The 16177-nt window shown below is 56.8% G+C and overlaps 1 protein-coding gene across 1 annotated transcript; it reads right to left on the bottom strand.

Annotated features, from left to right (window-relative positions):
- Positions 1-431: 431 nt before the first annotated feature.
- On the bottom strand, positions 432-15181 carry SUSD3 (sushi domain containing 3; the record flags this gene model as incomplete). The annotated part of the gene is made up of 9 exons (XM_080709011.1): positions 432-502; positions 660-737; positions 1297-1408; positions 1644-1713; positions 1762-1959; positions 3743-3883; positions 4871-5018; positions 6112-6300; positions 15094-15181. 9 exons carry the CDS (start codon positions 15179-15181, stop codon positions 432-434), a joined length of 1095 nt encoding a protein of 364 aa, XP_080565137.1.
- Between the last annotated feature and the right edge of the window lie 996 nt (positions 15182-16177).

Raw genomic sequence — 16177 nt, 5'->3', positions numbered from 1 at the left:
GAAGCCCCCAGCCCTGCATAATGCTAATGTGTTGTGGGGAGAGGGAGAGCAGGCCCCCGCCAGCAGTGGTGTTTGACTTTATCTGTCTCCTCCGCCGTGCCTGCAGTGCCCCATTAGCACACCTGAGATGAGGCCCACAGGAAGGGAGGGCCAAACCCACTCCCACTTCTAAGACAGCACAGGCCTCCAGCTGCAGCACCCTCCCGTGCCTGGAGCTCTCACTGTGGGGGGGGGGCTCACCAAATATCTTGAGACTGGGTTGTCACCTGGAAACCCCAAACTCCTGGGCCCAGTCATGGGGCCACTACACGCAGTCCTCCCCAAGTACTAAGGGCGACCCCTGCTGGGTCAGTGCACAGGGCTGGCCAGGGTCAGAGCAGGTAGGCAGCTGCCCTGGGCGCCAGCCTGCGGCAGGCAGAGGCACAGCGCGCTCAGCCCCCGCCAGGGCAGGAGGTGGTGTGCACCTCCGTGTGAGCATCCCTGGAAGGGTCCAGGCTAGATGCTTCTCCACAGACCCCACAGGTACCCTCCATTCTTTGTCACTGCATGAGGCCCAATGCCGCCCCCACCCCTACCCCTGCGCTTATCCCAGGCTAGGAGTAATGTCAGCCACAGGGCCTGAGGCTAAGCGTGGACAGCTGGGCATCGGTGCCACCCACCTTCAGGAATCTCTGTCCTTGCCCACTCCAGGAAGGCCAGCATCCCCGCTTTATACCCCGTGACCTCCAGGTAGACACCTGAGGATGGGGGCCCTTGCCCAAGGCCTGGCAGCCAGGATGGGCTCGCGAGCGTAGGCTGCTGCTCCTTGGCAAGCCAGTCTGTAAAGGACTTAGTCTGAGGACCCCACCCCAACGTATAGGGACTGCCCCCTGCTCCCTCACATGTGCCCTCCGCATGCAGGGACATAAGGTGTCAGCTGGAGCTTCACAGCAGTAGGTGTGCACAGGGGCTGCCAGCCCAGATGTCCACCCCCCAGCTGCAAGTGCAGGCACCCCAAGGTCAAAGGGCACCCCTGAGCACCCAGCTTCCCCGGGTTAGGGGTGGGCACAATTCTGGCATCCCCCTTTCTGGCTGGCTCCTGTGAACACAGCTGTTTGTATCCCAGTTGAATGTAAGAAAGGATGGACCAAGGGGTCAGTGTGTGTGTGGTACAGGAATTGAACTCAGGGGCATTCGACCTCTGAGCTACCCTACCTCCCCCCCTTTTGCCTTCCTAAGTAGCTGAGGCTGTCCTCAGAACTGTGATCTTCCCGTCCCAGCATCCCAAGTACTGAGATGACGGGCAGGCCCCCGCACCTGGCACCTTGGCTCTTCCTAGTAGTAGAAAGGGCTGCTTTATCACCCCCGTGTGCTTTACGCTGGTGATGGGCACAGGCTCCAGTGGGGCCCCACTGCAGAACAGCACGTCCTGCCCAGGAAGATGCGGAGGTAGCCACCACTGGCTGCCAAAAAGAAGTTTATTGCCGTTTCCCTATTCTACTGTGCAAAACTAGATTTGCTTAAAACGCCTGTCTCTTCACAGGACCCTCGTTAGAGGGGGCTGGCATGGCTCGTTAACCTCGGTGGCCACTTCAGGTAAGCCGTGACCCGAAATCACCATGGCCAGGCTCCCTGGGGACAGACACACCCATAGGGCCCCTAGCCTTCAGTGTCAGTTCAGTCCCAAGGGTCACCGCCCCCGGTGGGAGGCCGATGTCACTGACCACTCTCACACTAGACACACGGAGTTGCCAAGACGGGCTGGGTCACCCTGGGAGGTACGTGGAGGGCCGGCTGGCCATTCCCGCGGCGGGCCCCGAGGCGGGCAGGCTGTGCCCCGGGCTCACTGTGTGGACCACCACGTGTGCACGGGATGAGCCGGAGGGGCCGCAGGGGCTCCGCACGCGGGACCCAGGAGTCCAGGGGTCCTTGTCCATGTAGCCCAGGCCGGCTAGCCCTCTGATGCCTTCGCTCAGGTCTCTGCAGGAAGAGGAGCAGGGTTTAGCCAGACCTGCCCAGTACGTGGGCCCCACCCTTCCATGGACTTGGGACCGGCCGCCAAAGGCCGGGGTTGGAGAGTGCCGGTTCCTCCCAGCACACACCGAGGCCATGACACCTTCCTTACCAGAAACGTCCAACAGGCCTCGAGTCCCTCACGCACACGAGTGCACGGAGGTGCCCAGGTCACCTTCCTGAGGGACTTTCTGAGGCTTATTCAAAGCGTACATGGGCCATGATGAGTGTGGCTAGGATCTGGGACACGGGGCTAGGGGCACCCAAGGAGGATGGCTTCCTCCCCTGGGGCCTGTCCTTTTTATTAGACCGAAGCCAAACATTCACATTCCACGCCCTCCGTGTCCTCGTGGCTCCTCGAAGCACAAGCCGAAGCATTTCCTCTGCTGATCAGAGCCTGGCCCTGCTCCCCCGCCACGTGCCCCGGCCTCTGATCCACAGGCGCTGCCTGGCTGGCCCCTCCTCCAGACACCGCTGCTCTTGGGCCCCTGGGCGCCTCTCCCTGCGGGCCTCACGCCTCCCCAAAGCCTTCCCAGATCACTGCTCCCACCCACACCTTGTTCTCAGAGTTAAAATGATGTGGTGCTTCAGTGAGTGTGTGAGGGGATCGTTGGTTAATGAGTGGAGAGGAGGCAGCTCCTGAGCCCAGATGTGGGCTTCAGAGCCAGCCAGGCAGAGGTCAAACCCAGCTACAAGCAGACTAGCTGTGATTCCACACAAGTTTCTTCTCCGGTTCTTCCCCTGAGAAGTGGGATAAAAGTGGCAACCACAGCTAGGTATAGCAAGGCTCTGGAAGAGTTCAGAACGGCGGCAGGCACATTGCTGAGGCTGGAAGTAATCCTAGTGCTTGGGAGGCTGAGACAGGAGGATTGCAGGTGTGAGGCCAGTGTGTAGTAACTTAATAAGAGCCATTTCTTTTCTTTTCTTTTTTCAGTACTAGAGATTGAACCCAAGGCACTCTACCACCAAGCCACATCCCCAGGCCTATTTATTTATTTATTTATTGTGATACTGGAAATAGAACCCAGGGGCATTCAAGCTCTGAGCCTCACCCCTAGCCCTATTTTGAAACATGGTCTCATGTTTCAGGTCTCACTAAGTAGCTGAGGCTGGCCGCAAACCTGCAATCCTCCTGTCTCAGCCTTCCAAGTACTTGGGTTACATACGTACGCCACCACACCTGGCTGCCCAGCCCCCTTTTAAATTTTATTTCTGAGACAGGGCCTCACTTAGTTGCCCAGACTGGCCTCAAATTTATGGTCCTTCTGTCTTAGCCTCCCAAGTTGCTGGGGTTACAAGTGTGTGCTACTGCACCTAGCTTTGAGATCCTGTCTCAAAATAAAAAAGGGCTGGGATTGTGGCTCAGTAGTAGAATGCCCCTGGGGTCAAACCCCAGTACCAAAAAAGAGAAAGGAAAAGAAAAGGCCTTATACTGATTCAAGTGTGTGTGTGCATGTGTGCGTGTGCGTGTGTGTGTGTGTATGTGTGTGTATGTGTGTGTGTGTGTGTGTGTGTGTGTACCAAGAGAGAAAGGGGAGGTGAAGAGGGATGGCATGGTCCTGTGAGGCCGGGGAGGGCAAGGTCTCTCCACACCTCTGCATCTCTGAGCACTAGGATGCCGGGGTTGGGAGAGCACTAGAAGGCCCGCCAGCCTCTTGTTCTAGAGTTGGGAGCTGAGGCCTGGGGAAGGCCAGCTGGGCAGGATCTCACGGAGCAGTGAGCCAGGACTGGACGGCGCTGGGCCACCCACGTGGTGAAGCTGTGGTTGTCGTGCGCCTGGCTGGGCTGGCTCCTGGGCTTGTCCCCATGGTTGTAGCCTCTGAGGCCAAGGTATGCAGCCTGCACCGTCTCCAGATCCTCATCTCTCAGCTGGTGCCAGAACTCGGCCGTCCTGGAGGAAAGAGTTCAGGATACAGGACACTGAGTGGCCGCCACGCCCCCAACCTGCACACCTGCAGGGACCAGCTGAACAAGCCGGTGCGTCTCGGGCATAGGCAGCTCCGGGCCTTGGGAAGGGCCGGCCAGTGGGAATTCTAAGTGCTGCAGGCTACAGTTTCTCCTGAGGCTGGTTTCCACTGCCACTCAAAGCAGTCAAGAATTGTAGGTGGGGTGCAGTGATGCCCAACTATAATCCCAGGTCGAGGCACAAGATTGTGGGTTCAAGACCGGCCTGGGCAATTTAGCAAGACCCTGTCTCAAAAAATAAAAAGGAGGCCGGGCGTGGTGGCGCACGCTTGTAATCCCCGCGCTTGGGAGGCGGAGACAGGAGGATCGCGCAGGTTCAAAGCCAGCCGCGCTGGCTTAAGAGACCCAGTTTCCAAATAAAAAAGTATACAAAAATAGGTCTGGGAGTGTAGCCTGGAGGTAGAAGGGCTTTCAGGAACCCCAGTACCACCAAAAAAATAAAAAATAGGTAAAAAAATAAAAAGGAGCCAGACGTGGTGGTGCACGCTTGTAATCCCGGCGCTTGGGAGGCTGAGACAGGAGGATCGAGTAGGTTCAAAGCCAGCCCCAGCTACTTAGTGAGGCTCTCAGCAACTTAGCGAGACCCTGTTTCCGAACAAAATATAAAATAGATCTCAGAGTGTAGCCCAGAGGTGGAAAGCCCCTGGGTTCCACCCCCAGTACCACAATAAATAAATAAATAAATAGGAGCTGGGTGTGGGGGGAACATGCCCGTAATCCCAGTACTTGGGAGGCTGAGGCAAGAGGATCAGAGGTTTGAGGCCGACCTCAGCAACATGGCGAGACCTTGTTTCAAAATAAATAGGTCCGGGGTTGCAACCCTAGTGACATGAAAAAAAGAAATATCGTTGGGGAAAAAAACGGCCCTTGGCCAGCGGTCCTCCCTCCGGCCACCCGCAGGCCGGGCGCCCACCTGTCCGCGCGGCGTGCCTCGCTCCTCTTCACGCACTTGAGGAGGCAGCAGGTGAGGAAGGCCGTGGACATGAGCAGGATGATGGCACAGCTCACGATGGAGGCGATCACGGCCACCCTGAAGCCGAAGGCCTCGTGCAGCGGCGCAGCTGTGGGGAGACGGCGCTGCTGAGGCGCGGCCTGGCCGCTCTGCACAGGGGCTCACGGGCGTGTGGGCGTGTGCCTGCTGGCCCTGACTACAGAGCGGGAGGGTTATGGTTGCCATGGCACCAGTGAGATGGGGGACCCTCAGGGCGCTTCCCCAGGAGGAGCAGCAGAAGCCGGGAAGGCAGTCGGAGGGTCCTCAACTGCACCTCCCCAGATGGCGGCCCGGCTCGTGTCCCGCCCCATGCCCCCTGATCTCTAGCTGGACCCTGGCTACCCAGAATAAAGACTCCATTTCCAGGGTGATATCACCATCATGCTGGACAAGGGGCAGTGATGCGTGACAGCTTCTAAGAAATTCCCCTGGGCCGCTGGGGGGTACCCTTTGCCCCCGGGAACTCCTCCCCCTCAACCCCGGCCTGGAACAACTGCTTTGACTTGGGCCAGGACGGTCCCAGTGCGGTGGAGTTGCTCGGAACTTGGCCCCCCTCCCCAAGAAGGAAGAGCCACCCTGGCTCGCTGTTACTTTGGGGTTTCTGCCTCTCCAGACCTGACCCTAAAGGGCACCTCATTCTCGGATGGTCACCCAGTACCTGGAGACGTTAATGGACCTGAGAAGTCCTGCGGCATGTATGCCCAGGCCCTGCCAAACTGTCTGGACTCCGGACTCATCTGTATGCACAGAACCCGTTAATGCAACTCACGGGGCTTCGTTTTGGAAAACACCATGCAGGGCACGCAACAGCTGCTAGCTCGCTGATCCTTAAGCACCCCGTTCAACTAACATAGCCGGAAAACTAGAAAACGAGCCCTTCCCCAAATCAAGGCGCATCCGCCCTCGGTGTTTCCCACACCTAGAACTTTTCCCGTGTGGGGTACCCTCGCAGGGCTGCTGTGCGCCTGTAAGCTCTTAGGGGCCAGAGGCCAAGGTGGTGGCAGAGGCCTGAGGGGCTGCCTGGGCACACTGGGCAACTGGCCACCTGGGAGCAGGACCTACACATGGCCCAGCCTGGGGCCCACGCCCACACCACCCTCATGACAGGATGTGGGCCACCTCCTACCCGGGCAGCTGCTGGACTCAGGAGAGAGGGGCCTTACACTTGCACGTGGGGGTCCCCGAAGACCAGTCAGCGATGCTCCCCTTCCAGGAACAGGTGAGGAGGCCGGACCCCACCATCTGGTGGCCAGAGGGGCAGTGGAAGACCAGCACGGTCCCCACGGAGGCGCCGTCGCCGCGCAGGATACGCAGGGTGCCTTTTGGGGGCGGCTGCAGCTGAGCGCAGGTGCCTGGGGAGACAGAGGTGACTGACTGCAGGGTGGAGGGCGTGGCCGCGGCTGCTGCACTTGGGGCAGGGGGAGGACCCTCCCAAGGCTGCAGGGGGCTCTCAGAAGACCAGAGGGACCATCCAGACTCGGGACAAAGCAGAGCTGGCCCGACATTAAGTCGAATCTCTATGTTTTGGGGATTGTAGTGTTAAAAAAGAAACAAAGGCGGGCCGGGTAGCACATACCTGTAATCCCAGGACTTGAAGCCTGAGACAGGAGGATGACAAGTTCAAGGCCAGACTTAGCAACTTAGCAAGGCCCTGTTTCCAAATAAAAAGTAGTGTTGCTCAGAGGTAGAATGCCCTGGGCTCAATTCTGAGTAACACACACACACACACACACACACACACACACACACACACATATACACACACAAGTGTATCGGGGTCGTGTGTTATACATATACACCAGAACTTGGCCAAAAGGAGTAATCACCTGCTGTCAAGGTTTCTATATCAGAAAGTTATTCCCAGAGCTCTGAAGAAGAGTAAGACAGTAGAAGCCAGGCGAGGCGGCACACTCTTATAATCCTAGTACTTGGAAGGCTGAGACAGGAGGATCGCAGATTTGAGGACAATCTCAGTGAGTAGTGAGATGTTCATCAACTTAGCAAGATCCCATTTCAACATAAAAATTAAAAACAGGGCTGGGGCTGTAGCTCAGAAGTAGAATGCCCCTGGGTTCAATCCCCAGTTCCACCAAAAAAAAAAAAAAAAGGCGTAAGATGTTGGAAATGGCCCTCGGTCTCCAGCAGCAGGCAGTGATGTACTCAGCAAGGTTCCAATGACAAAATGGCACAATGCATCGACAAGATGTTGTCCTTCAGTAAGGGCACAGAAGGCGGGGCGTGGAGCGGCATGTCTGGAGTCCTAGCTGCTCCGGGGCTGAGGTGGAGGGCCACTCAAGCCCAGGAGTTCCAGGGCAGCCTGGAACACAGTGAGCCCTCACCTCAAAAAACCCAACAAGCCGGGCGTGGTGGCGCACGCTTACCATCCCAGCATTTGGGAGGCTGAGAAGGGAGGACCAGGATTCGCGGCCAGCCTCAGCTGCTCAGTGAGGCCCTCTGCAACCCAGTGAGACCCTGTTTCAAAATAAAGAATAAAGAATAGGGCTGGGGGTGTAGCTCGGAGGTAAAATGCCCCTGGGTTCCATCCCCAGCACTGCCAAAACACACACACACACACACACACACACACACACACACAGCCATTCTGGTAGGGGGAGGAACACACACAGCAGGGACCATCCTACGGGAAGTCCAGTTGAAATTCAAACTGTGTGTGTGTGTGTGTGTGTGTGAGAGAGAGAGAGAGAGAGAGAGAGAGAGAGAGAGAGAGAGAGAGAGAGAGAGAAGAGAAAGAGAGAGAGAGAGACAGACAGACAGACAGACAGGCACTGGGGATCCAACCCAGGGGCATTCTACCTCTGAGCTGCAACCCTGGCCCTTTTTATTTTTTATTTGGAAACAGACCCTGGCTAGGTTGACGAGGCTGGCCTCCAACCTGCTATCCTCCTGCCTCAGCCTCTCGAGAACTGGGAATACAGGGGATTCAAACTCTTAACTTCAGAGTATGGGCTCCTCATAACCAGCAGCTCTGCACCCACAGACACGACTGAGGACCGAAGGAGGCCCAGCAGGGGTTGCGATCATCACCCTCCCAGGGAGAACGGCCCCGTGGTGTCTTTAGGACCCTGGCATCTAGACACAACTGTCCCTCCGGCCAGGCAGGTGGCCGTGGGTCTGTGAAGGGATGGCAGGCACGTGGCCCTTCCCCAGGACACGAGGCCGCCAACGCTTCCCAGGCCTCGATTTAGAACCGCAAGTTCCGCATTCCTCTAAGGCTGCGCTGGTGGAGAGGAGGCTGACCGGCCCACCCACCACGGCCGGAGATTTGGCAGGAGACACACAGAGGGGTTCACGGGGAGGGGAGGCAGAGGGAGAGCCCCTCAGCTGTGTGCCCAGCACGCAGTCTGGCCATGTGGTCCCTAGGAGAGGACCAACGGGCTCATCCTTTAAAAGATGACCAGAACTTCATTGAAAGACAAGATACAGCCGTGCGCGGTGGCGCAGGCTTGTCATCCCAGCACTCGGGAGGCTGAGACGGGAGGATCGCCGTCCTCAGCCAGCCTCAGCGACTTAGCGAGGCCCTCAGCAACTCAGTGAGACCCTGTTTAAAAATAAAAAATGAAAAATAAGACTGAGGGTATGGCTCGGAGGTAGAATGCCCCTGGGTTCCATCCCCAGTACCATAAATAAATAAATAAATAAATAAATAAATAAATAAATAAATAAATAGATGTGCAGTGGCACATGCCTGTGATCCCAGCACTTGGGAGGCTGAGGCAGGAGCACTGCAGGTTTAAGGCTGGCCTCAGCAACTTAGCAAGACCCTAAGAACCTAGCAAAACCTGTCTCATAATAAAAACAAAAGGGGCTGAGGGGTAGCTCAGAGGTAGAATGCCCCTGGGTTAAATCCCCACTACCAGGGGAAAAAAAAGATAATATGCCTAGAGCTGTTGCTCTGTGGCTGAAGAGGCGTAGGGATGGACGGACAAAGGGCTGACGGCCGAAGAGAGGCAGGCAGGGAGCACTGTGCGGGTATGGTGGAGCTGGGCCTTTCCCCTCTGCTACATACTGGAAAGTAATAACAAGCCGGGTGTGGTGGCGCACGCTTGTAATCCCAGCATTCATGAGGCTGAGACAGGAGGATCGCAGTTCAAGAACAGCCTCAGCTACTTAGTGAGGCCCTTTGCAACTCAGTGAGACCCTGTTTCAAAATAAAGAATAAAAAATAGGGCTGGGGGTAGAGCTCAGAGTTCAAATGCCCCTGGGTTCCATCCCCAGTACCCAAAAAAAAAAAGTAATAATGATGTTGGGGGGGTCTCAAACAGCCCCTCTGTCGTGGAACTCAGCCCGGCACACCTCCTTTAGGCGAGAGCCTTGATGGGTGGGGCTGCCAGCCCTGCTCCTTCCCTGTGCCTAGACACAGAAGCCGCTGTCAAAGGTCCAGGAGCAGATATTCTGCTGTAGGAGAGGGCCACTCTGGGCCCAGGCCTCCGTGAACCAAGGCAGCCAGCTGGCTGGGTCTTATCAGCTGGGGGACCCTGGTCACTTCCTGCCCTGAGTGACTAGGGCCCCAGCAAGAAAACCATCAACTTCCCCTAAGTGCGCCTTAAAAAGAGCAGCGTGGCCACAGGGATGCGGGGGAAGGGGCCCCAGACGTCCAGGCCGGGTTCATTCCTGTCTGTCAAGAGCCACATCCTGTGGTCGGCTGCATAGAGGCTCCGCTGTGGGGAGTGTGTGTCCCCGAGTAAGCTACCCACGGACCCAGAGGCGCGCCGCACACAGCTTTTCTTGGCTTTTTGTACTGGGGCTGAACCCACAGGTGTTCTACTTCTGAGTGACATCTCTAACCCTATTTTTATTTTTCAGAACTGGGGATTGAACCCAGGGGCATTCTACCTCCAAGCTACACCCCCCTGACCTATTTTTTATTCTTTATTTTTTAAACAGGGTCTCAGTAATTTACAGACGGCCAAAGGAAGGGGGCCAGCTGCACTGTCAACCTGTCTGTAAGAGGCCTAGGTTGGACCATCAGGTCAAAGACTTGAGTAAAAGCACAGAACCAGGCACACATCTGTCATCGCAGTCCTTGGGAGGCTGAGACAAGAGGATCACAGGTTCAAGGACAGCCTCAGCAACTTAGCAAGACTCTTTCAAAATAAAAAAATAAAATAGGGCTGGGTGTGTAGCTCAGAGGTAGAATGCCCCTGGGTTCCATGGCCAGCCTATAAATAAATAAGAAAATACACTGAACAGTTTGGAACACAAGTCCAGAAAAACTGGCCATACAACCATAAATGTTAGAAACTTCTGGTACACAAGAGGGCTGTGGGGTGTACGCTGGGAGATGCAGCAGGCAGAGCCTTTTTTTTTGGGGGGGGGCTACTGGGGATTGTACCCAGGGGTGTTCTGCCTCCAAGCTATACCCGCCTGCTCTATTTTATTTTTAAAATTTATTTATTTTTTGCAGGTCTGGGGGTGTAACACAGGGGCATTCGACCTCTGAGTTACACCCCCTGCCCTATTTTTTTTTTTATTCTTTATTTTGAAACAGGGTCTCACTGAGTTGCAGAGGGCCTCACTAAGTAGCTGAGGCTGTCTATGAACCGCAATCCTCCTGTTTCAGCCTCCCAAATGCTGGGATTACAAGCGTGCGCCACCATACCCAGCCTTTTATTTATTTATTTATTTATTTATTTATTTATTTATTTATTTACAGTTCTGGGGATGGAACCCAGGGGCATTCTACCTCTGAGCTACTCCTCCAGCCCTATTTTATTCTTTGTTTTTGAAATAGGGTCTCACTAAGTTGCAGAGGGCCTCACTAAGTAGCTGAAGCTGTCTGCAAACCACGATCCTTCCGTCTCAGCCTCCCGAATGCTGGGATTACAAGCATGCGCCACCACGCCCGGCTCTATTTTATATTTTGAAACAGAGTCTCGCTAAGTTGCTGAGGCTGGCCTTGAACCTGCGATCCTATCTCAGCCTTCCAAGTTCTGGGATTTCAGGCATGTGCCACTGCACCAGGACTGGGATGAGGAGGGGTCCTGAACATGATATCAGACCTTGAATTTCTCGCCAGCCAACCATGGAGCCTCATGGCGCAGGCAGCCCCAGCTCTTAACCATATTGTTGAAAATGTCTTCCTTTTAAAACAGAACAGAGGTAAAGCCGGGCTTGGTGGAATACGCTTGTAATCCCAGCACTTGGGAGGATCGCACAGGCTTGAAATTAGCCTCGGCTACTTAGTGAGGCTCTCAGCAACTTAGTGAGACCCTGTTTCCAAATAAAGTAAAAAAAATAGGTCTGGGAGTATAGCCTGGAGGCAGCACGCCCTGAGCATGGATTCCTCTCCCCTGAGTCTCGCCACCTGCAGAAGGGTGCCCTGCCCTCCAGAATCACAGGAAAGCAGGACCACGCTGTAGAGACCGTGACGCCAGGACTGGCACAGGATCACTGCCCAGGTGAGGCTTGAAGCCACATCCCAGTATCCCAGGACCTGCTGGGATGCTGTGCACCCACCCCATGGCACTCAGGGGCCTACACCTCCCAGGCCCCTTCTGCCTAGTCCACGGCACCTGGGGCCGCCATCCCTCAGGCCCACAATTCCCAAGTGACTGGTATGCTTTGAGTTTGGAATGGCCTTCAAAAAGTCCATGTTAGATGAATGTGGCGGCACATCCCTGTAACCCCAATGCCCGGGAGGCTGAGGCAGGAGGATCGCAGGTTCAAGGCCAGCCCCAGCAACTTAGCGAAGCCTTGGCAATTTACCGAGACCCTGTTTCAAAATAAAAGGGGCTAGAGGTGTAGCTCAGAGGTAGAATGTGTCCAGATTCAATCCCTACTACCACACACCACACACACACACACACACACAAGCTCATGTGTTGAAAGCAGGTCCCCACTGGCTCAGAGGCAGGGTGGGGCCAGAGGAGGGGTCACGGGGCACGGACTTGGGGGCAATTTATGTTCCTGCTCCCTCCTCTCTTTCTAGGTCTGGCCACCAGGAGCTAAGCGGCTTTTCTCCTTTTCTCCCACCCCTCACTGCTGCTGTGATCTCCCTGCCTTGGAGTCAGGCAACTATGGACTCAACTCTGAAACCGTGAGCCGAAATAAACTTTTCTGAACTGTTCTCACCATGTGTTTTGGTCACAGGGCCAAAAGTCTGACTAGAACAAGACCCGTCCCTCAGACCCCGTCAGGGTCTCCTGCACCCATCCCTGGGCCTGGGAGGCCAGCAAACCCTTCTTCTAGATGAGGAAACTGGGGCCCACAGACTTGCTCAAGGCTCCTGGGCAACACAGGCAGGGTCAAGGATGGAGGCCGGACTTTGGTCCTTTCTTCAGGACTTCAGCAAATGTGCAGAAAGGATGGGGCTGGCAGGGGTACAGTGCCAGGGTCCACAGTGTAAGAAGCTATGACTGGATGACCCCTGCCGATGTTCTGAGAAGCCACCAGGCCTGGTTGGTGGTACATGCAGGCTCTGACAGTCACGCTCTCAACACAGAAAAACAGACGGCTATCCCCTAGACCAGTCTGCGGACACAAGGCTAGAGACCCAAGCCTACCCTTCAATGACCTCCACATCCTTCAGACCCAAGATCACCCCTCAGTGACCACAGAGCCTAGCGACCCAAGGCCACCTCTCGCTGACCCTATATCCTGGAGACCCAAGGCCACCTCTCGCTGACCCTATATCCTGGAGACCCAAGGCCACCTCTCGCTGACCCTATATCCTGGAGACCCAAGGCCGCCTCTCGCTGACCCTATATCCTGGAGACCCAAGGCCGCCTCTCGCTGACCCTATATCCTGGAGACCCAAGGCCGCCTCTCGCTGACCCTATATCCTGGAGACCCAAGGCCGCCTCTCGCTGACCCTATATCCTGGAGACCCAAGGCCGCCTCTCGCTGACCCTATATCCTGGAGACCCAAGGCCGCCTCTCGCTGACCCTATATCCTGGAGACCCAAGGCCGCCTCTCGCTGACCCTATATCCTGGAGACCCAAGGCCGCCCATCTCGGTCTTACCTAAAGCATGTTCCTTTAGGTTAGAATCCCATCTGCCCCATCTCCCCAGCTTAAAATGCCCTAATCCCCTCAGATGGCCCTCCAGGATCCGGCCGCTACGGGCAGCCCATCCCGCTTTTGTTGAAGACACCCCACGTTCTCTTGAAGCAGCAGCTCCAGGAGATGTAGTGCCATGCCAGAGACAGGCGTCTCTGCCCCACCCACAGCCCAGACCCTGCACACCTGTGCCCAGCCGGGTGTCCATGCCTCTGGCCCCGCCCTTTGGGTCCAGTGAGGGCGAGGGCCCTGAGGCTGGCCAGTGTCTGGGAAAGACCTCTGCTTGTTAATCTTTTATCTGGACCCTTGGACCATGGGCCCCTCTGTCCTCGTTCCCGGAACCCACACAGTCCCGCAGCCTGACCTTCTAAATAAGCTCCCTTTTATGCTGGCACAGGCTGTGGGCGCACGGGGATGGGCAAGCAGGCCGCTGGACCCAGCCTCACGGGGACCTCGCTCTGGGGTTCAGTTTACCCAAATGCAAAATGGGAAGCCTTGGGAGGGATTTCGGAGAGTTCAGAGGCGTGACAAGCACACACAGGTGCTCTGCGAGCAGCACCCCAAGACCCCAGAAGTGGGGACAATGTGTGGCCCCAGCTGCTTCCTCGGGCAAGCACCCTGCCCCCTCTGAGCCAACCTCCCCACAGGGTGGGCACAGGCTTTAGAGCCCCAGCGGCCTTGGGACTCATCCTCCAGCGTGCGCACCCCCTTGCAGAACAGAACTGGGATAATTCTGCCTGTGGCAAAGCGTGCCCCCGGGATCCGGGCTGGGGGAAGGCCTCATGGGAGCTGTGCCAGGATTCCTGTCCAGCGCTCTGCCAGCACCGGGCAGCAGGCAGAGCCGCTCAAGGTGGTAAGCCCGGCTCCGTGCACCCTGGCTCCCACTGTTCTCTGTAAAACAGGCAGAGCCCAGCTCTGTAGCTGAAGGCGTAACCCCAGAGGATGCCCAGGAGAATGCCTCCCTTTCTAGGCTCTTCAAGGCCCCTTCCGGGAGTGTGGGGCTGGGGGCCTCCAGCGGCGGGAACCCTGTGTTCTGGACAACCCCCAGGTCAGGGAGTGTCAGCTGCCCTGGGAGCCCTGCCAAGTGCCTGGCTCGCAACAAACTATAAACCCTGCTCTGCGCCAGCCTTCCCTACATGCAGGAAGACCATGCCCCCAAGTACGGGTGGCACTGGCCCCATTCTCAGAATTGTGGGGAAAAACCTCCCCCCACCACCAATTACTAAGCTTCAGACAAAGTAAAAGTCTCCAGAAGCCCCTCCCTCCACCTCAGGCCCCCCTCCCAGCACAGAGACTGGGGCTGCATGGAGTCCAGTTGATGGCATTACCCTGAGAAGGACCAGGAGCCCCGTCTTGATCCCACCTGTGGACAGGCTCAGTCCCCACTCAGCACATGGGAAACCCATGTCAGAAAGGGATTACACGGGGCCTCAAGTCTAAGTGCTCAGGGGCTGGACCCACAGGACACACAGCTGAGACCTGGCTGGCGGGGCCAAGCCAGAGAGGGGCATCCCTGAGCTCAGGACCTCTGGATGCACACGCAGTGGGGCCTCAAGCCACTCCCTGGCCTTGGGCTGAGCTTGGGCAAGTCCCCCCACCCTTCCAAGGCCCAGGAGCCCCAGTCCCCAGGCTGTCTGCAGGCAGGGCTCACACCTGTGAGTACCAGGTGGGGCCAAACAGAGGCAAAGCGCCCTGATCCTAGCAGCCGGCAGGGGCTCTGGGCAAGCGGCTGGGAGGGGGTAGAGGGTGTCAAATAAAACACCCCGAATGCATGAGGCCAGAGCCGGCCCGCCTGAGTTGCCGAAGGTGGTGGGGACTGTCGGGTGAGCTTCTTGGGACCTTCATTTCTAAACGCGTTAGACTTTGGAAGCGTTCATGGAGCGACCCCTGCACGGAGCGTGAAACTCTTGGAAGCACACACTTGCCGGGAAAACAGGAGCCGGCCCTCGGTCCGGGGCGCGGATTCCCCACCTGTAAAGTGGAACCCGAGGGCGCCCCGGCTCCGCGGCCCCGCAGGTGAGCCCGCTGCCCACCCCCGGGGCCGCGGCGGAGCAACTTGGGGGCGCCCACCGGGCAGGGCGGCGCACGCCTCCAGGCTGGCACGGCCCTCCCCGGCCCCTCCTCACCTGTGCGGTTCCCCGGGGCGGGCGTGGAGACCCTGGCCCGCCCCCGGGGCTTGGCCCTGCCGCGGAGGGTCGCGACCGCCCCGCACATCCTGCGCCTCGCCGGCGTCCGCAGCCTGCCCGGACCAGGGAGGGCGTGGCTTGTCACGCCCCGCCCAGGACACGCCCCGAGGGCGGGGCCATCTGCCCGGCTCCACCCACCCCGCCAGCTGGGGTCTGCGCTGGGTCCACTCGAGGTCCGCTGCGGAGTTCTGCTGCACCTTACCCTCCCGACCTTCACCCGACCTTCACCCGGGCCTCCTGCCGTTCTTGCCACCTGTTCTAGTACACTTTTCAATGTTTTCAGACACATGTTTAGCTGGAAGGCTGAGACAGAAGGACCTCAGGTTTAAGGACAGCCTCAGCAAGTAGTGAGATGCTCAGCGACTTGGCGAGACCCTATTTCAAATATAAAAAATAAAAAGGAGCCGGGCGTGGTGGCGCACGCTTGTAATTGCAGCGTTTGGGAGGCTGAGACAGGAGAATTGTGGTTTGCGGCCAGCCTCAGCTATGTAGTGAGGCCTTTGGCAACTCAGTGAGACCCTGTTTCAAAAAATAATAATAATAATAGGGCTGGGGGTATAGCTCGGAGGTAGAGTGGCCCTGGGTTCCATCTCCAGTACCGCAAAAAATAAACAAATAAATAAATAAAAAGGAGCCAGGGTGGTGGTGCACACTTGTAATCCTAGTACTTGGGAAGCGGAGACAGGAGGATTGCAGGTTTGTGACCAACCTCAGCTACTTAATGAGGCCCTCTGCAACTTAGTGAAATCGTTTCAAAATAAAGAATAAAAAATAGGGGTATGGGGTGTGGTTCGGAGGTAAAAATGCCCCTGGCTTCATCCCCAGTACCGCAAAAAATAATAAATAAATAAATAAATAAAAAAGGGCTGGGGTGTAGCTTGAAGGTAGAATGTGCCTGGGTTCAATCCCCAGCACCACAGAGAAACAAAACAAAAGCATTTTAGCCAGTTGTGGTGGTGCATACCTGTAATCCTAGGGCCCAAGAGGCTGAGACAGGAGGATCGCAGACTCTTCATGAGGCTTT

Source organism: Muscardinus avellanarius (genome assembly GCF_963383645.1).
Source record: "Muscardinus avellanarius genome assembly, chromosome: 13".
Classification (NCBI taxonomy): domain Eukaryota; kingdom Metazoa; phylum Chordata; class Mammalia; order Rodentia; family Gliridae; genus Muscardinus; species Muscardinus avellanarius.
The sequence above is the reverse complement of the archived record's forward strand: the minus strand, read 5'-3'. Positions and strand labels throughout refer to the sequence as shown.